At 37.1% G+C, this 21,290-nt stretch overlaps 1 protein-coding gene across 11 annotated transcripts in view; it reads left to right on the top strand.

Annotated features, from left to right (window-relative positions):
* Nucleotides 1-21,290, top strand: part of CDC42BPA (CDC42 binding protein kinase alpha) — a 297,280-nt gene that overhangs the window by 131,075 nt on the left and 144,915 nt on the right. For all 11 annotated transcript variants that reach the window (XM_061382427.1, XM_061382422.1, XM_061382424.1 and 8 more), the window contains exon 6: nucleotides 17,945-18,038. In XM_061382427.1, coding sequence (XP_061238411.1) covers nucleotides 17,945-18,038 — 94 coding nt within the window. The remainder of the gene's footprint in view (nucleotides 1-17,944; nucleotides 18,039-21,290) is intronic.

Here is a 21,290-nt window from a genome sequence, read left to right as displayed (position 1 = left end):
TACTTTAGCCACCTGATGTGAATAGTGGACTCACTGGAAAGACTCTGATGCTGGTAAAAATTGAAGGCAAAAGGAATAGGGGACGGCAGAGGCTGGGTTGGTTAGATAGCATCACTGATTCCACGGACATGAATTTGAGCAAATTCTGAGAGATGGTGAAGGACAGGGGAGCCTGGCATGCTGCAGTCCATTGGGTCACAAAAAGTCAGACATGACTTAGCTACTGAACAATAACAACTTAATGTTAAATGAATCCTATTCATTCAATTATTGGACAACTCCAATGTTACAGAATTTTACTTTATGGTAAGCTGAATTTCTTTTTCTCCTAATCATTGGTCCTAGTTTTGCCTTCAGAGTCAAATATAATCATCTAATTTATCTTATAGTCATTATGCTTTCTGAAGTCATCTCTTCTTTAGGTTAAATATCTAAATGTTTATAGTGTCTCTGTTATCAAAATTTACATATTCTCTTTCCCACTGTCTGACACATGTACACATACACACATGTACTCTCTCTTTCTCTTATCAACCTATGACCACTTCCATCCCTCTTCTTTCTCCCTTCTTGTCTTTCTTTTTGCTTGGCAGTGAACATGTTCAGGTGCATCATTGCACTTCTTAAAATGTTATTCCCATTTTCTTGATAGACTGTTTCAGCAAGTAGTTTACTGAGGAAATATTTGTTGAGTCCTCTTTTACAAATAGCATTGTGCTATTTATACGTGAAATTTTAATAAGTATAGCATACAGTTCTGACACTGAAGACAAGCTTCTTGTCCGTTTGGGGGCACAAAATATAAGATAAATAAAATTTAGTGAAGATTTTTTTAAAAGATAAAACCAAGCTTATTTTAAAGTGCATATGGAAAGGCCACAGAACTAAAATAGCTAAAATGGTTTTGAAAAAGGAGAATGAAGTAGGAAGAATCACTGTAGCTGATATTAAGACATACTATATTGCTGTCTTAAGCAAGACTCTCGTAATGGTGGAGGAATAAGCACATAGATCAGTAGATAGAATAGAGAACCCAATCATAGACTGACACAAATCACTCCCAACTAATTTGGCAGAAATCGTAGTATGAAGTAAAGGAAGACACATTTGAGATGAATGAATCTCTTCAGTGAAATAGATAATATAAAAGAACTGTTGTTGTGCATTCGTTTAATCATATCCAGCTCTTTTGTGACCTCATGGACTGTAACACACAAGGTTCCTCTGTCCCTGGTGATGTCCAGGCAAGAATAGTGGAGTGGGTTGCCATTTCCTTCTCCAGTGGGCCTTCCCAGATCAGAGACCAAACCTGTGTCTCCTGTATCAGCAGTCAGATTCTTTACCACTGAACCACCAGGAAAGCCCAAAGGAACTATGTGTGTGTGTGTGTATGTATATGTGTGTGTGTGTGTGTGTGTATATATATATATATATATATATATGTAAATGAGCTAATATAAACCGTACATGTAATGAATGATCACTTTGTAATTTGTTGTATGCTGTGTTAAAGTATAGGATAATGTACTGATCAAATGCTTTACTTTTATATTTGCCTTATGGCAACGCACTCCACTGTGCTTGCCTGGAGAATTCCATGGACAGAGGAGCCTGGTAGGCTGCAGTCTATAGGGGTCGCAAAGAGTCGAACATGATTGGAAGTAACCAGTACTTTTTCTCCATAGTTTTTAAGCTTCTGGAGGTAGAGACTATGATGTTTTCCTTTATTGTTTTGGATAGATATATTTTATTATGTATCTCTGGAGGTTTCCTTCCTCTAGACAGGGAACCTTGTGTTTGTTTCAAAGTCTTCTTACTGGTTGTGGGTTAGTTGGTTTTTGCAATATAGCATTCCCATTGTCAAATCATATTTTAGAAACAGTTGCTATTGCATCTAGTATTTAGACTATACATAAACTTAAAAAATAGTTAAATCAGTCATTGTGGAATGTCCACTGGATTGTATTTCCTCATAGTGTAGTAATTTATCTAGGTGATTATTCATTCCTTTTCTTTCTCCTATCATTCCACAATGGATTTAGGTAGATTAAAGTGCATGCAATAAAACAATGGCAGAATATTTGTATGAGTAAAGAATCATGAGATAGAACTTATAATTAAAAATGAAGAACCTAAATCAGGAAAAGATAACTAATGAGCAGAAGTTGTTGTTATGTTTTCATGTTTTTCATGCTTGCCTATACTTGTTTTACTTGGTATATAGCTTATTCATGTAAAAATGCTCACATTTCGGATCAGACAAGAATCCGAAGGGCTCATGCACACCAACTTTTTGTTGGATAGACTCTGTCTCTGAAGTCAAATTAGATTGGTTTTGTGGAACATAATGGAATGTGTGTGCTTTCCTGTGTTTGTCTTAAATATTAAGTATTGGCTTCAACAAATCCTAGGGTGGAAAGTATTTTTTGAAGTACTCTGGCCTTACTGTGGTCCAAAAATAAAACAAAAGGCAAAAAATAATTCACTTATTTTTCATGGATTTCTTCATCACTTCTTTTTCCTCATGGAATTTATTCAATATTCAAGATTTATGACTATAGTTTTTATAAACCTCACCTACTTAATGTTAATACTGTTTTATGTAAATGGTTAACTCTAGGGTAAAGTATACTGATACATTACAAGAAATGGATCAAACCTATTTTTATAGAATTTGTTGAGGGAAATAACACAGAATTCAGTTTCAGAAAAATTTTTTCATCCCTTATCCCATAAGATTTTATGAAGGATAGGTATGTACAGGCCTCCACCAGGGCTTCAGGCAGATTTCCTCTCTTTTCAGCATGGATATATAGTATGATTTGTCAGTTATTTTCTTGGTATATGTAAAATTATTATACTTTTAAAATGAAATAGAAATACTTTGAAGCCCAAGGCTAATAAAAAAACTCCCTTCAGTCTCCTACAGGTCTGAGTCTCATTTGAAAACTAGAATTTTTGATACTACTAATGAAGGAGTTATTTGTGTAATACCTTAAAATTACTAAAGAATAGATAGTTTTACAGTTAGAAATTGTCAGACTAGAGTTGTAGGTGAAGTTGGGATGTCAGCCATTATAGAGATCATTTTACTTAAAGATAGTCATTGTATTACAATGCATTTAGTATTTCAGTAACTGCAAGGAATCTGGGCCAACTTCACAATTTAAAGGGACCAGTCTCAAAAGACCACCCTTATTTCTGGCACCAATTACAGCTTGGGGGGTTCCCAAAACCACTTTCAATTTTAATAATTTTTAAGAGAGATTCAGAAAACTCACTGAAAGCTCTTCTACTTAAAGTTCCAGTTTAATACATGGAAAGGGTATAGAGTGAAATCAGCTGGGAGAAAGAAGTGCACAGGGCAACTCTCAGGAGAAGTACCAAACCCAGGGCTTCTGTCCTCTTCTCCTTGTGAAGTTAGGATCGCATTATTTCCCTGGTGTCCATGTGACAGTACATGTGGAGTACTGCCAATTACAGAAACTCACCTGAGCGTTTGGTTTCCAGAGTTTTGGGGGATTGCTCAATCACATATTGCCTATACGACTGACCTTTCGTCTCCAGCCCTCTCCTGCAGTTGAGATGATACTTTCCAGTCCCTTTCAAAGATAAAAGTGATACTACATGGACCAAACAAATTACATCATCATGAATTACATTGTTAATCTGTTTGGTGGCCCAAGGCCCCAGACAAAGATGCCATATTGGGTATGATGTTCCAAGGACCTAGAGGTCACCTACCAGTAGCTGCAGCAAAAGCCAGACATCTCTTTGGGTGAGATTAGTTCTTCACTGCACAGGTGACTTCCTGGCCTTTAGCCAAGTCTCTTTTACAACAAAATGGTCATATTTTGTGGGGGGGTGCTTAGATTTAGTGTAACATTTATATAATGAACAGAGCAATAATTCCAGTGTGAGTATGTCTGTCATTTGGAGGAGCTCAGTAGGGATAAATTCAAAGAAACCAGTAATTCATCTAATAAGGCCATATTAGATGGCCTTCATATTTTTGTACAATTATGTTAATTGTTTTCCCCCTTTGATCTGTTATTTGTACCATATGATGAACTTGTGCAGAACTGTTTAGCATAGAATCTAGTTGAGGGTTAGCAAAATTGAGTTCTTTCTCTGGCTGATCATTTTATTATATCCTGAGGAGGCTTTAACTAAATCTCCCGATACACTTATTTATTAATATCAGTATTATCAAAAGACTTACGTAATGTGATTCAATCTTGCCAGCAAGGCCAGTGTTAACACCATATGGTGAGTCAGAAGATTCTGGCGTGTTACCAGGGTCCCACTGAGTTAGCAACCATATAGTCCATCATCATGTCATATGACTAAATTGTCTCCCAGAACAATGGCACTCAGGCTTGCAGAATTCCGTTTGACGATGCCAGGTGCCAAAAGCAGGAAGTTGTTTCAGCAACATATGGCTTCCCCCCTTGTGGTATCTGGTGCAATTGAGCTAAGAGACAATACCATCTCTTGCTCTAAGTCTCTCACAGAGCATCAATATACTATTGGATTTCCCTTATTACATAATCCACTTATTTATACTTTTATCCTTAGCTATTACTTTTCCTTCTCTCCATTTGTCACTTATTCTTGCCCAAACTTTTGGTCCTTTGGGAAAAACGTTAGGTTTGACCCTGTGCTGGTCCAGATTGACAACAGCAGTACTAGCAGGTGCCTCCATACCAATGCACCGATGCAGTATAGGGTTGCATAAATACAGAAATACCTATCTGAATGACCAAGCAACCCAACAGTATTCCCTGCCAGCCTCCGTTTTACCAGATGGGAAGATGGCATGGCTCACCCTACCAAGTCCTTGGGAATACTGACATTAAGGTTTAAAGGCTAGAATTTCTTCTTAGGAATTATCCTTGCTTTTGGCACCTACAGTTGCAGCCCTGGTGCTGAGACTCTGCATCTGGTAGGAAGGTGAGATGAGGAGGGAAGAATTATACAGTCATACCATCATCTGGAGGTTTGTGACATTGTACAGGAGACAGTGATCAAGAACATCCCCAAGAAAAAGAAATGTAAAAAGGCAAAATGGTTGTCTGAGGAGGCCTTACAAATAGTTGAGAAAAGAAGAGAAGCTAAAGGCAAAGGGGAAAATAAAAGATATACCAGTTGAATGTAGAGTTCCAAGGAAAGCAAGGAGAGATAAGAAAGCCTTTCTCCATGATCAGTGCAGAGAAATAAAGGAAAATAATAGAATGGGAAAGACTAGAGATCTCTTCAAGAAAATTATAGACACCAAGGGAACATTTCATGCAAAGATGGGCTCAATAAAAGAAATGGTATGGACCTAACAGAAGTAGAAGATATTAAGAAGAGGTGGCAAGAATACACAGAAGAACTATACAACAAAGATCTTCGTGACCCACATAACCACGATGCTGTGATCACTCACCTAGAGCTAGACATCCTGGAATGCGAAGTTAAGAGGATCTTAGGAAGCATTACTACAAAGCTAGAGGAGGTGATAGAATTCCATTTGAGCCATTTCAAATCCTGAAAGATGATGCTGTGAAAGTGCTGCACTCAATATGCCAGCAAATTTGAGAAACTCAGCGGTGGCCAAAGGACTGGAAAAGGTCAGTTTTCATTCCAATCTCAAAGAAAGGCAATGCCAAAGAATGTTAAAACTACTGTACAATTGCATTCATCTCACACACTAGCAAAGTAATGCTTAAAATTCTCCAAGCCGGGCTTCAACCGTATGTGAACCGTGAACTTCCAGATGTTGAAACTGGATTTAGAAAAGGCAGAGGACCCAGAGATCAAATGGGTTTTGGCTCAGTTGGTCTCACTTCTGCTTCATGGTATCTGAAACCAACACAGAGTTCTGATAGGTGTTAAGTGAACTTTGTGGAACATCATGAAATATTGATATATGTTACTCCATTATATGAGGTAGGAACCATTATGTTATCAACAAATATGACATTCATTGGATCATCAAAAAGACAAGAGAGTTCCAGAAAAACATCTGTTTCTGCTTTATTGACTGCGCCAAAGCCTTTGACTGTGTGGATCACAACAAACTGTGGAAAATTCTGAAAGAGATGGGAATACCAGACCACCTGACCTGACTCTTGAGAAATCTGTATGCAGGTCAAGAATCAACAGTTAGAATTGGACGTGGAACAACAGACTGGTTCCAAATCAGGAAAGGAGAACGTCAAGGCTGTATATCATCACCCTGCGTATTTAACTTATATGCAGAGTACATCATGCAAAGTGCTGGACTGGATGAAGCACAAGCTGGAATCAAGATTGCTGGGAGAAATATCAATAACCTCAGATATGCAGATGACAACACCCTTATGGCAGAAAGCGAAGAAGAACTAAAGAGCCTCTTGATGAAAGTGAAAGAGGAGAGTGAAAAAGTTGGCTTAAAATTCAACATTCAGAAAACTAAGATCATGGCATCCGGTCCCATCACTTCATGGCAAATAGATGGGGAAACAATGGAAACAGTGAGAGACTTCATTGTCTTGGGCTCCAAAATCACTGCAAATGGTGACTGGAGCGATGAAGTTAAAAGATGCTTGCTCCTTGGAAGAAAAGCTATGATCAACCTAGACAGCATATTAAAAAGCAGAGACATTACTTTGTCAACAAAGGTCCATCTAGTCAAGGCTATGATTTTCCCAGTGGTCATGTATGGATGTGAGAGTTGGACTATAAAGAAAGCTGAGTGCCGAAGAATTGCTGCTTTTGAACTGTGGTGTTGGAGAAAACTCTTGAGAGTCCCTTGGACTGCAAGGAGATCCAACCAGTCCATCTTAAAGGAAATCAGACCTGAATATTCACTGGAAGGACTGATGCTGAAGCTGAGACTCCAGTACTCTGGCCACCTGATGCGAAGAGCTGACTCACTGGAAAAGACCCTGATGCTGGGAAAGATTGAGGGCAGGAGGAGAAGGGGACAACAGAGGATGAGATGGTTGGATGGCATCACTGACTCAATGGACATGGGTTTGGGTGGATTCCGGGAGTTGGTAATGGACAGGGAGGCCTGGCGTGCTGTGGTTCATGGGGTCGCAAAGAATCTGACATGACTGAGTGACTGAACTGAACTGAACCATCCTCCTCCTTCACATCCTCTTCCTCTAAGAAAGTGAAGTATCACAGATTTACTTGTTATATATTACTGGTGAAATAGTTTTCTTTTTATCACTAAGAAGGCTTTTGTTTTGCCTTGAAACTAATTTTGTATTGTAAAATACAAGTATACCAGGCTTTGGTAGGCATATCCCTCTGAATTTTTGCATCTTGTTTTTATGCTTTTCATTTTGAGCCTCTCTTTAGTATATGGCAGTTAGTTGTTCTACTTGCTGATCCAGGAAAAAAAATCTATGATGGTCATTAGTGATTATTTTTGTGCTTTAATTACTTGTTTCAAGAAATGTGTTGATTTTTACAATATGATTTTGGATTTATCAAAAGCAGTCAAGTGAGTAAGTGTAAGTTTTGAAACGGATTCTGAAGACAGAAGTGCCTAGATAACATAACAGTGTATAAATACATTTTAAAGTAATTTCATATTGTTTTAGTAGTACCATCTGAGAATTATTTGAAGAAACTTCAGCCAGAAGAATGCAAAATATGGCTAGCCATTTTCTTGCAAGTTGGTGGCTGATTTCATTGTAAAATAGAACATGCTGGGTTTTGGCTCAGTTGGTCTCACTTCTGCTTTGTGGTATCTGAAACCAGTACAGAGTTCTGATAGGTGTTAAGTGAACTTTGTGGAACATCATGAAATATTGATATATCTTACTCCATTATATAAAGTAGGAACCATTATGTTATCAACAAATATGACTATTGTGTGTATATAAAAAGTACAATATCATCATATACTTATTAAAAAGAAAAGTCTGTCAAACTATTTGATTACTCATTAGCATCTAATGTAAATAATTATATGGTATTTTAAAATAGATAAATTTTCGCATTACCTTGCTGTTTTCCCGCTATTTCTCATTATTTAATTTTAGCAGTAGAAATACTTTGGTTAATCTTAGATATATATTCAGTAACCCTAACACCAAGCACAATCTGTGGTACATAGTGATTATTCAGTTGTTAGCTGATTAAGGGATTAATAAAAACTGTAGAAGAAAATTCATTAGGTAAATGTTAGGGCTTTCCTGCAGCTCAGCTGGTAAAGAATCTGCCTGCAATGCAGGAGATCCTGGCTCGATTCCTGGGTCAGGAATATCCCCTGGAGAAGGAATAGGCTATTCACTCCAGTATTCCTGGGCTTCCCTGATGATTCAGACAGTGAAGAATACCCCTGCATTGCAGGAGACCTGGGTTCCATCCCTGGGTTGGGAAGATCCCCTGGAGAAGGGAAAGGCTACCCACTCCAGTGTTCCTGCCTGGAGAATCCCATGAACAGAGGAGCCTGGCAGGCTACATACAGTCCACAGGATTGCAGAGAGTGGCACGACTGAGCCACTTTCACTTTTAAGCATAAATAAGCCTTTATTCATAGTGTTAGGGCATGAGACGCTTTCAAGGAATATACTGCTTGTTATGGAATGAGGATGTGTTCCCTCCACCCCCAGTTCATATGATGAAGCTCTTAGTCCCCAGTATGTCTTTAGGAAGTAATTAGGTTAGATGATGTCATTAAGATAGGGTCCTCATGATGGGATTAGTGAAAGAAGGTAGCAGAGTGTGCTCCCCTCTCCCCCAGCCTGTGAGCACACCAAGGAAAGGCCGTGTGAGGACACAGCTGGAGGGCAGCCATCTGCATGCCAGAAAAATAGTCCTAATTGCAAGCCGAACCCTGCTGGACGTTGATCTTGGACTTCCCAACCTCTTGCACTGTGAGAAAATAAATTTCCTTTGTTGAAGCCACCCAGTTTATGGTATTTATCATGGCAGCCCAAGCTGACTTAGACATTGCCTCAGGAAGGAAAGGGAGTTTTTATAGAGTTTAGCAAGTGAGGTCATGTGGAGGGAATATAGGAAGAGCTACCTCGTTTAATTGTGCTTTACTTTATTATACGTCAATACACTATGCTTTTTGTAGATTGAAGGTTTATGGCAACCTTGCATTGGAATATGATTGTTATCATTCTTAAGTAATAAAGCATTTTTAAATTCAAGTATGTACATTATTTTTTTAAGACATAATATTAGACTACAGCATAATGCTAGACTCACTAGACTACAGTATAGTGCAAACATAATTTTATATGCACTGGGAAACCAAAAACTTCATGTGACTTGCTTTATTGCTGATAAGCTTGATTGCAGTGGTCTGGAACCTAACCTGCAATATTTCTGAGGTGTACCTGTAGTGTCAAAGGCTGTTCTCAGAAGAGAAAGCAGTTATTCTGCAGTTTAGGAGCTGGCGATTGGCCAGTTGGGATTTCAACCAGAGGAGTGGAGGCAAAGATCATGGGCAAAAGGGAATGTGAGAAATGACTGAGCTGGGAGGGACAAGGTCATAGGAGGTCCACTGATGAAAGAAAATCGTATACCATTGACTGTTACACAGTTTTAGGTTCTTCTCCTTAGTGATATATTGTTTAAGTACTATGTAAATATGTGTTAAAATGATTATGTTAGTATATAACACAAAAATAAGGAGCATAAAATAATAAGCCCATAAATTTTCTCAAGGTAATTTTCAGGGTTGGGCCTTAAAAAAAAAAGCTTTTTATTTTGACACCATTTTAGATTCACAGGAAACTGCACTCAGTTCAAAAAGATCTCATGTACCTTTTACTCATTTTCCCCCTTTGTTCCATCTTACCCCGTGCTTAATAAGGGGCTTCCCAGGTATTGCTGGTGGTAAAGAACCCACCTGCCAGTGCAGGAGACACAAGAGGCGTGCTTTTGATCCCTGGGTCTAGATCCCCTGGAGGAGGGCATGGCAACTCACTCCAGTATTCTTGCCTGGAGAATCCCCATGGATAGAGGAGCCTAGCAGGCTGTGGTCTGCAGGATCTTGAAGAGTCAGACATGACTGAAGCAACTTAGCATGCACACGCATATCGTGCTTATTGGGACTTTTCTTTCAGTGATACCGTGGGTAGTAATTTAATCCACATTTTATCATCCCTGGACTCCCTGTTCTTTTCTTCTTTTTCCCATAGTCTCTTTCCTATGTCTTGCTTCCACGTGCATATTAGAGTTTGGTCTGCTGGATTTGAATTTTTTTTTTTAATTTTATTTTTAAATTTACAAATTGTATTAGTTTTGCCAAATTTCAAAATGAATCTGCCACAGGTATACATGTGTTCCCCATCCTGAACCTTCCTCCCTCCTCCCTCCCCATACCATCCCTCTGGGTCGTCCCAGTGCACTAGCCCCAAGCATCCAGTATCATGCATCGAACCTGGACTGGCAACTCGTTTCATACATGATATTATACATGTTTCAATGCCATTGGATTTGAATATTTATTTCTGTAATTAGAAACGATTTTAATTTCATGGTAGACTTTCTTTGAGTTACACTATAGGTGTGAGTTGTCAGTTTCACTTGTTTCCTCTTGTTAATTGTATCTAGATGGTTTCTTGAAGGATACGGATCAATAAAAAGATTAGAATTTGGGCAGCCACTGTTGGGAAAGATAAGTTTGAGAACAGTTATCGACAGAATGTTATGAATAACTTTTTTCAGTTGTAAGCTTCAAATTAATATTCCTATTAAAAATTCAAATGTATGACTAACAAAGAGGCAGTTTGTGACATAATTTTACCAGTGTTGGTTTCCTTTTCTTTATTACTGATGTAATATGTATTTGACAAAATTATGATACAATTTTAATAAACATTTTAGTTGTAATGTTTTAATACAGCATGCTAATTTTTTTGTATATTGGTGTATAAAGAGGAGGAGTGGGAAGACCAGGAAATAAAAGCATTCATATGTGAGAGCCTACATCCCCAACCTGTATAAGTGATGAAAAGGAACCAGATGGGAGACACTGACATGATGTTGATGAAAGGAGAGACATGTGTCCTAAATGAGTAGTTAGTTCTCAGTAATCAATCCCTGTGCAATAATCCAATTGTGGTTTCTGGACTGGGGCTGAAGTACACATAGGTGCAACCTCTCTAGTTGATTTTGTTGTCCATCCAGGGTTGAAAATGGCTGCGTTGAAGGTTAACTAATGTTATTATATCCACATTTTACTATTATAGGAATAATATTTATAATAATCATGCTCTAGTACTGATAACCTAGTGAAATGTTAAAATAAGAGTGACCTATAGAATATTTCCCTTTAATATGGTCATTGTTTTGGGATGCTTTTTTATTCTTATAAAGAAGAATAATATAGAATAATTGTAAATTATATATATAACAGTTATATAAGTAATTGTTATACATAAAATATATCATTATAAATATTAATTTTGACTTAGAATTTTAAATAATATTGTTCTTTTTAAGTTAAATGTTTCAAGTCAAGTGTTCTTTTTAAGTCAAATAATACTTTTCCTTGGAGATAAAGAAAATTACAGATTACAGAAGCTTTAATTAATGATAAATGGTATGACTCATATTCAAATTAAGAAGAAATTTCTTATAAATGGAGTCATTCATCATATATTTTTTTTTGGTCTGATGTCCTTTGATCAGCATAAGGTTTTTGAGATTCATCCGATTTGATCTTTCCTTCTTGCTGAGTAGCCTCCCACTGACAGTTTATTTTTCTGACAGTTTATTCACCTACCTGCTGATGGTCATTTGAGTTTTTTCCAGTTTTGAACTGTTAATGTATATAGCTGCTATGAACAGTCTTTTACTTCACCTGGTTTTATGGAAGAGTGGTCCTTTACTTTTAATTGAATCCTGTTTAAACTGTTTTAGAAAATTTGAAAATTTTAAAGGCCATTTACCTTACTTTATGAAAATAGTAAAACCTTAACAACAAAACTTGACAAGGATAGTACAAGAAGAAAATGTTACATGAAACAATGTCACTTATGAATATAAAGGTAAGGTTTTAATAAAAATTGAATTCAGTAACATATATATTATATATTTTCAATGCTAAGATAAACTTAATATCTCTGAAAGTTTTTAATCACTTCTGAAATTATAGTAGTCAGTATGTTCTTTTAGTGGCATATGATTTACTAGTGTATCTTTATGATAGAATTCTAGACTCAGTGACTGGTGGCACATTAAAAACAAAAGTGTGACCATGTAGGTTTTATCCCAGGATGCAAGGAAGTTTCAACATTAAAAAATCGATTTGAGCGGAGGGAGGCTCATGAGTGAGGAGACATAACTGTAATTATGGCTGATTTGTGTTGTCGTACAGCAGAAATCAACACAACATTGTAAAGCAATCTTCCTCCCATTAAAATTTTTTTAAAAATAAAGGACCATGAAAAGAAGAAAAATCTATTTGTGTAATACACTGTATTAACAGGTTAAAGAAGAAAAACCATAAAAGAAAATACCAAAAATGACAACAGAATTGAATATCCATTCCTGATACTTTCAGCAATGTGAAAGTAGAAGGAAATTCTCTTAATATTGAGGTTCTACTAAAAATCTAAACCAAAGATCATATTTAATGGTGAAATATTAGAAACATGCCCATTAAGATTGGAAGCAAATTGAGAATGTTTCTATGAAGAAAGTCGTATTCACAATAAGTACGTAAGATTACTGATAACAAAAGATGGGTAAGCTCTCTGTGAAAAAATATTCAGTATTATTGAAGGACATAAAAGAAGACTTGTAACTAATATATAATGTGTCTATATACATTAAGTAAGATATAATGTGTCTATAGTGTTAATTGATACATGGATGGAAAAAGTCATATTGCAAAGATACCATTTCTCTTCAGATTACTCTGTAAAGTCATTGTGCTGTGCTCAGTTGCTAGGTCGTGTCTGACTCTTTGCAACTCCATGGACTGTAGCCTGCTAGGCTCCCCTGTCCATGGGATTTTTCCAGGCAAGAATATGGGAGTGGGTTGTCATTTTCTTCTCCAGGGGATCTTCCCGACCCAGGGATTGAACCTGTGTCTCAAGGATTGAACCTGTGTCTCCCGCATTGACGGGCGGATTCTTACCACTGCTGCACCCTGGAAGCCCAAAGTCATTGTGATTCCCATCAAAATCTCAATATGTTTTATAGAGCTTACTAAGCTAATTCTAGCATTTATCTGGAAGAGCCATGGCAATTTAAAAACATGATCTACTGGTATAGAGAGGTCATATAGAGCTGTCATGATAAAGACAGTGTGATATTAGTCTAAGTATAGGCATGTAGATAGGGAGGCCCTACCTCTGTTTGCCTATGACAGTTCCAGTTCATGCCTGTTGTCCTGTTAATAGGCTCCCTTTTGTTCCAAAGACTGTTCATTGAAATTACATGGGAAGTCCTGAAATAGATCCACTTGATTTATGACCTCGGTGCTATTAAGAATCAGTGGTAAAAGGATGTCATTCAATAAATGGTATTGGGACAAAAAGAAATATAGTGTGGCCTTTATCTCACACAAAATAAAAATTAATTCCAGGGAGAATAAAGACTTGAAATGAAAAATAAAACTTTTAAAAGAAAATATAGGACACTGTCTTGATGACTCCTGGGAGGAGAAGATAAGGGAGCTACCTTAGGACAAAAAAGGCAAATTTTGAGAGTAGAATGGTGGTTGACAGGGACTGAGGGTATGGGAAACAGGGAGAACTTGGTAAAAGTGTACAGACTTTAAGTTTTAGGATGTATAAGATCCAAGGAGCTAATGTATAGCATGATGATGATAGTTGATAATATCTTTTTGCCAGGAGAGTAGAACATAAGTGTTTGCACACAAAAAAAGTAAATATATTCGATGAGATGATGAATGTGTTAACTAAATGGTGAAGATCCTTTCACAATGTTGTGTATATCAAATTAATTATCATTTTATACACTTATAAATGTATTGCAGTACTGCTTGTCAATTCTGTCCCCGTAAAGCTGAAAAAAGACAAAAAAAATGATAAATTATAAGGCTACATTATCATTAAATGCTTTTTTATGAATAAGAAAGATCCATTAAACAATATGGGAGAACAAGCCCACATGCTGGGAGAACAGATTTCTAACACATGTAGGTAAATTTGAGGAAACAAAATTCCTGAAGATAAACCAAAAACAAACAGTACACATACAATATAAAAAAAGGCATAACATTTTAATTAGCATTTCATTGAAGAAAAATCTAAGATGACCATTCAGTTCAGTTCAGTCGCTCAGCCTTGTCCGGCTCTTTGCAACCCCATGGACTGCAGCACACCAGGCCTCCCTGTTGATCACAAACAAAAGTCTTAATTTTAATAGTAATCCTGCTTGTAAAATTAAAAACATACTTGTCTTTTCATAGCAATTCCACTTCTAGATAGTGTGGGGAAATGTTCCTATATGAGTTTAAGGAGGTATTTGTAAAAAACATTCATCTCAGAATTTTGTGTAATAGCAAAATAAAAATCTAAAACAACCTAAAATTGTTGGGAATAATTTAAATTCTATAATCTGGAGAATTGATAAGTAAATTACATGTATGAAAATATCCCATATAGCATTTAAAATAATGAACTAAAACAATATGTGTCAACATGGATAAATTTTAAAAACATAGTATTAGATTAAAACCAAGTTTCAAAAGGATACACACAGTTTAATATCAATTATAAAGTTTAAAGACATTCAGGAAAGTATATAGTCAATGATTGCATATACATGTACTAATAAAGTATTCATGGATATCAGATCAGATCAGATCAGTTGCTCAGTCGTGTCTGACTCTTTGCAACCCCATGAAACCCAGCACGCCAGGCCTCCCTGTCCATCACCAACTCCCGGAGTTCACTCAGACTCAGGTCCATCGAGTCGGTGATGCCATCCAGCCATCTCATCCTCTGTCGTCCCCTTCTCTTCTTGCCCCCGATCCCTCCCAGCATCAAAGTCTTTTCCAATGAGTCAACTCTTCACATGAGGTGGCCAAAGTACTGGAGTTTCGGCTTCAGCATCATTCCTTCCAAAGAAATCCCAGGACTGATCTCTTTCACAATGGACTGGTTGGATCTCCTTGCAGTCCAAGGGACTCTCAAGAGTCTTCTCCAACACCACAGTTCAAAAGCATCAATTCTTGGGCGCTCAGCCTTCTTCACAGTCCAACTCTCACATCCATACATGACCACAGGAAAAACCATAGCCTTGACTAGACGGACCTTTGTTGGCAAAGTAACGTCTCTGCTTTTGAATATGCTATCTAGGTTGGTCATAACTTTCCCTCCAAGGAGTAAGCGTCTTTTAATTTCATGGCTGCAGTCACCATCTGCAGTGATTTTGGAGCCCAGAAAAATAAAGTCTCACACTGTTTCCACTGTTTCTCCATCTATTTCCCATGAAGTGATGGGACCAGATGCCATGATCTTTGTTTTCTGAATGTTGAGCTTTAAGCCAACTTTTTCACTCTCCACTTTCACTTTCATCAAGAGGCTTTTGAGTTCCTCTTCACTTTCTGCCATAAGGGTGGTGTCATCTGCATATCTGAGGTTATTGATATTTCTCCCGGCAATCTTGAGTCCAGCTTGTGTTTCTTCCAATCCAGCGTTTCTCATGATGTACTCTGCATAGAAGTTAAATTAGCAGGGTGACAATATACAGCCTTGACATACTCCTTTTCCTATTTGGAACCAGTGTGTTGTTCCATGTCCAGTTCTAACTGTTGCTTCCTGACCTGCATACAGATTTCTCAAGAGGCAGATCAGGTGGTCTGGTATTCCCATTTCTTTCAGAGTTTTCCACAGTTTATTGTGATCCACACAGTCAAAGGCTTTGACATAGTCAATAAAGCAGAAATAGATGCTTTTCTGGAACTCTCTTGCTTTTTCCATGATCCAGCAGATGTTGGCAATTTGATCTCTGGTTCCTCTGCCTTTTCTAAAACCAGCTTGAACATCAGGAAGTTCACGGTTCACGTATTGCTGAAGCCTGGCTTGGAGACTTTTGAGCATTGCTTTACTAGCGTGTGAGATGAGTGCAATTGTGTGGTAGTTTGAGCATTTTTTGGCATTGCCTTTCTTTGGGATTGGAATGAAAACTGACCTTTTCCAGTCCTGTGGCCACTGCTGAGTTTTCCAAATTTGCTGGCATATTGAGTGCAGCACTTTCACAGCGTCATCCTTCAGGATTTGGAATAGCTCAACTGGAATTCCATCACCTCCACTAGCTTTGTTCATAGTGATGCTTTCTAAGGCCCACTTGACTTCACATTCCAGGATGTCTGGTTCTAGGTCAGTGTGGATATATAGTAAACACCAAATTCAGGATTGTGGTTGCTAACCTCTGGGGAGTGGAGGAAGAGGGTTATATCAGGAAGGGAAATGAGATACTAGAGGAGTATCAATACTATCTATAATGCCTTGTTAAATATTTTCCATTTCATTAATTATTATAAATACATAATTTATTTCTCCTAGGTTTTAGTAATTCCTATTTTCCTTATAACTAAAAATATTATTGATGTTTATAAATTCTGTCTTTATAATTTCTTTTGTCTTCTTTAAAATCTGAGAAATCTGCCAGTAGCAGTTATGTGTAATGATTATATAGCTTTAATGTTTTAAAAAATAGAATAAAGTACAGTTTTCCCTGCATCAGAATATGGTTTAGGTAATATCTAAGGTTCCTTCTAGCACTAAAGTGTACTTTTTTAGTGTTTTCCAAACAGCAGAAAATCTTTTCTTAATATAGCATTTCTGACAGTCAAGGTTGTAAGTTCAAATATTGAGGATTATGAAACCCGTTTCCCATCCAGGTTGTTGTTTTTAGTCTGTCTATCTGCCTGTCTATATTAAGCAATCAGCTAATACAGGGGTCAGAAAACTTTTTCTATAAAGGGCTAGGTAGGAAAAATGTTCGACTTGGAAGGCCATAGTCAGAACTGCTCAGCTCTGCCCTTGTAGTGGGATACCTGCCACAGAGTTTTGCAATACTGTAAAAACAAATGCCAAAACTGGAGTGATAGAGCTTGTTATTAATTAGATTTGGATATCTTACGAGGCTTGACTTAACATCTGTAAATAGCTTTATATAGTGTAGATCACTATTAAGTAGTAGTTTCAGTTGTTTTCCAAATCAGTTTTATGAAACAGTTATTTTTGTGTAATGACCTGCAGTAACTGAGTATTTATCTACATTTGTGTTCAGGGTCTAGGAAGTATATTTTTTCCTGTTCAATTTCATGGGTTAGAATCAAGTGATTATGACTCTTCTTTGTATGCAGAAAGTAGGCCTACCGTAGTCACATTGGAAACTGTGCATATCTTAAGGAAGCAGGGTAAGGCTAATGTAGCCTGAGAATTACCAAGCACTTTTTATCTCCAGAACACTGAAACTGCAGATGTTTAAGAAAGTTTTAATACGAACCAGAGAGAGGATTTGAACCCATAAAATAACTAAGAAATATGTGTTCATAGAGTAGTAATTCTGAAAAAACTTGAGATTTTCAGACAAAAATGGTTATCTTACCAAGTTGTTGTTGAGTCGCTAAGTCGTGTCCGACTCTTTGCAACCCAGTGAACTGCAGCACACCAGGCTTCCCTGTCTTCACTGTTTTCTCCTGGAGTTTGCTCAAACTCATGTCCATTGAGTCAGTGTTGCCATCCAACCATCTCATCTTCTGTCTCCCTCATCTCCTCCTGCCCTCAGTCTTTCCCAGTCCAATGTGTTAGCTCTTTGCCTGTGTCAGGTAGCCAAAGTATTGGAGCTTCAGCATCAGTCCTTCAAATGAATATCCAGGGTTGATTCCCTTTAGGATTAATTGGTTTGATCTTCTTGCTGTCCAGGGGACTTTTAAGAGTCTTTTCCATCTTACCAATTAACTGATTGTATTTATTTTTTCCAACTAAAAATTGAATGTGTCTGTTTTTTTCAGAGACATCAAACCTGACAATATATTGATGGATATGAATGGACATATTCGGTTAGCAGATTTTGGTTCATGTCTGAAGCTGATGGAAGATGGAACGGTAAATAAAGATAAATCTTAAACTGTTATACCCTTCCTCCTTGTTTCCTTTATCTGTTTTAGAATCCTTCTGTTTATATTATCTATCAAATATCCTTCGATCCATTTGTCTTTCTGTGCTTTACTTCCTTCCACTTAGGCATGCTTACTCATAATAGGGCTTGTCTATAAATTCACGCACCATTTTCTACTGCTTATATTAATGATTTTAAGATTGATAATACTATGCCTTTTTTGAGACTCTTGTTTGTTTCTTCTTTAGCGTAACTTATTTTCACAGTTCCAGAGGACTGAAGAAAATAAATCCCAGAGGGAAAAAGAAAAGATGTGACTCCTTCACCTTCATTTCTCTTCTCTTTCTTTACTAGTTGTCTAGTTTTCCTGAGGGATAGTGTATAACAAGTGAATGTTTTTTATCAGAAAATCCTCTAAGTTTTATGTTACCATTTGCTTTATTTCTGCTAACCTTCAGTTCAGTTCAGTCACTCAGTCGTGTCCGATTCTTTGAGACCCCATGGACTGCAGCACACGAGGCTTCCTTGTCCATCACGAACTCCCAGAGCTTGCTCAAACTCACATCTATCAAGTCAGTGATGCCATCCAACCATCTCATCCTCTGTTGTCCCCTAGACCCCTCCATTATATTCTCTCAATTACTTAGTGGTTTACATGCCTCAATTTTATTCCATGTTTGTAGTAGTAGTAGTAATATTAATTTCCTGGTTGTATAGTAGATGTCCAAATATATATCATTTTAATTGGTAGGAACTTTTTGAAAAGTAATTTAGTATAATACATTCCAAAGGCCATAAAAACATCCCATTATTCTGGACCAGTCATTTGACTTTTGAGAATTTACCCTAAGCAGATAACTTAGAAACTGGCAACGCACTCCAGTACTCTTGCCTGGAAAATCCCCTGGATGGAGGAGCATGGCAGGCTACAATCCATGGGGTTGCAAAGAGTTGGACACAACTGAGCGACTTCACTTTTCTTTCTAAATTACTTGTAATACCTACTTCAATGTAAATGCTATGTAAATAATTGCCAGCATGTAACAAATTCATTTTGCCTTTTGGAACTTTCTGGAAATTAAAAAAAAAAAAAACTTTTGATCCCTGATTGGTTGAATCTGCAAATGTGTAACCAGGAGACATGGAGGGCCAACTTTATAAGAACATCTGAGAATTACCAAATAATAAATTTTATCCATTTGAAAATCAAACAGATTACTTGAAATCAAGTAGTGCTGGAGGAGACACAGTGCTAGGGGACATTGGACTATTAGCTCTGGAGAGCTAGTTAAGATGTTTGTTACATGTAAGTCTTACCCTAAAACTATCTAGCAGCCTAAATCCAAGTCCTGGTAAAATCAACAGAGTGTGAAAGTGGTCCTCCAAATGAAGAGGCTTGAGATGAATCTTTGTTGTTGTTGTTCAGTCACTAAGTCATGTCTGACTCTTCTGCAACCCCATGGACTGTAGCCCATCAGGCTCCTCTGTCCATGGGATTCTCCAGGCAAGAACAGTGGAGTGGGTTGCCATTTCCTTCTCCAAGGGATCTTCCTGACCCAGAGATTGAACCCACATCTCCTGCATTGGCAGGCAGATTCTTTAATACTCAGCCACCTGGGAATCACAAGATGAATCTTAGGTTTTTTATAAATCTGGCCTTAAAGAATAAACTGTAAGCTGTCCCAGATTCAAGTTAGTATTTTTTTTAACTGCTTAAAGAATTAATATTCTTCAGAGGAAGATGGAAGAATTCATATTCTGTACAATGTCTTATTGACAGTGACCAGCATTCAGTAAAAAATCACTAGACCAAAAATAAATAGTGGGTAACTTAAGTGATTGTGATACAGAATTTAAAAATAAAAGTAGTCAGTAGAAACCTGGGTAGCACAGATGTTGGATTTGCCAGACATAGACTAATGAAACTATCATAAATACGTTCAAAAGAAGATATTAGTCTTAGTAATTACACAGACAAGGAGTGTCAGCAGAAAAGTAAATCAAGTGAATCTTTTTATAATTTGATAATTATTAATAGAAATAAAAAGTTCGTAAGAAGTTAATGGTGGGTTAGAAATGAAAAAAGAAAAAGCCAGTGAATTTGAAGATAGATTGAGAGAGATCAAGCAATCTGAAGAACAGAGAGAAAAAGATTGAAGCAAAATTAATATAGGGGGCCTAGGGATGCATACAATTAGAAGCCCTAGAAAAAGATGAGATAATAATAGAAAACATTTGTAGAATTGATGGCTCAAGCTATTACATATGATGAAAAACAGATTTAAGAATCCTGGTATATTTCAAGGTTATGAAAAGAACCGTGCCTGGCCACATCACAATTAAACTACTGAAAATTAAAGATAAAAAAATTGGGAAGCAGCTAGAAGGAGAAAACCATACATACTGTGGGAAAATGGTAAGAATAACCACTGACCTTTCGTGAGAAATCACAGCATGATATCTTTAAAGTCCTGAAAGAAGAAAAAAAGTCTCTAAACCAAGAATTCTATATCGAATAAAAATACTCTTCAAAATAAAGACCTTTTCAGATAAGTGAAAGAGGCCTGGATGCTAAAGGATGTCCACTACAAAGGAGACAATTCCATTTGGATACTTAGATCTGTATGATAAAGAATATCAGATACGATAAATAAGATTTATAGGATAAGAATAAAGAAAAAAGACTATACTAATCTTTCTAAGTTTACATAAGAGACATCTGATTAATAAAAATAAATGTAATGTGGATTTTTTGACATAGGTGGAAATAAAAGATACAGCAATATCACACAAACGCTGTAAAACCAGTGTATATAATTATTCTGCTCTAAGGTAACTGCATGTGTATGAAGTATAAAGTGGGAAGTAGATAGTGCTGGGGATGCCATGAGAGGGAGAGAAATAGCATGGTGGTTTTGCTGAGTTGAGAAAACACAGATTAAAGTCAGGGAGGCTGTGGCACCATAAAGCTGTGGTCCATACCTCTGGAGAGGAGAGAGATACACTGAAACAGAATTCCAGGGGAACGGGTAGTGTTTCCCCAGTCCTGCGTGTTATAAGCGCCTTAGATTCAAAGCTGGGACTCCTCTGGAGTCTGTTGTTCAGCTCTCCAAATTCCTGTGCATTCCAGAACGCATTGAGTGCTATTTCTGTCTGTATGTGTTTCCCTTGATCTGATTTATTCCTGAAATTCTGTAGAGTCAGAAATTCTTTCTAGTCATTCATTTTTTATTAATCAT

The sequence above is a fragment of the Bos javanicus genome, chromosome 16 (assembly GCF_032452875.1).
Source record: "Bos javanicus breed banteng chromosome 16, ARS-OSU_banteng_1.0, whole genome shotgun sequence".
Classification (NCBI taxonomy): domain Eukaryota; kingdom Metazoa; phylum Chordata; class Mammalia; order Artiodactyla; family Bovidae; genus Bos; species Bos javanicus.
Note: the sequence above shows the minus strand (reverse complement) of the source record. Positions and strands in the feature narration are given on the sequence as shown.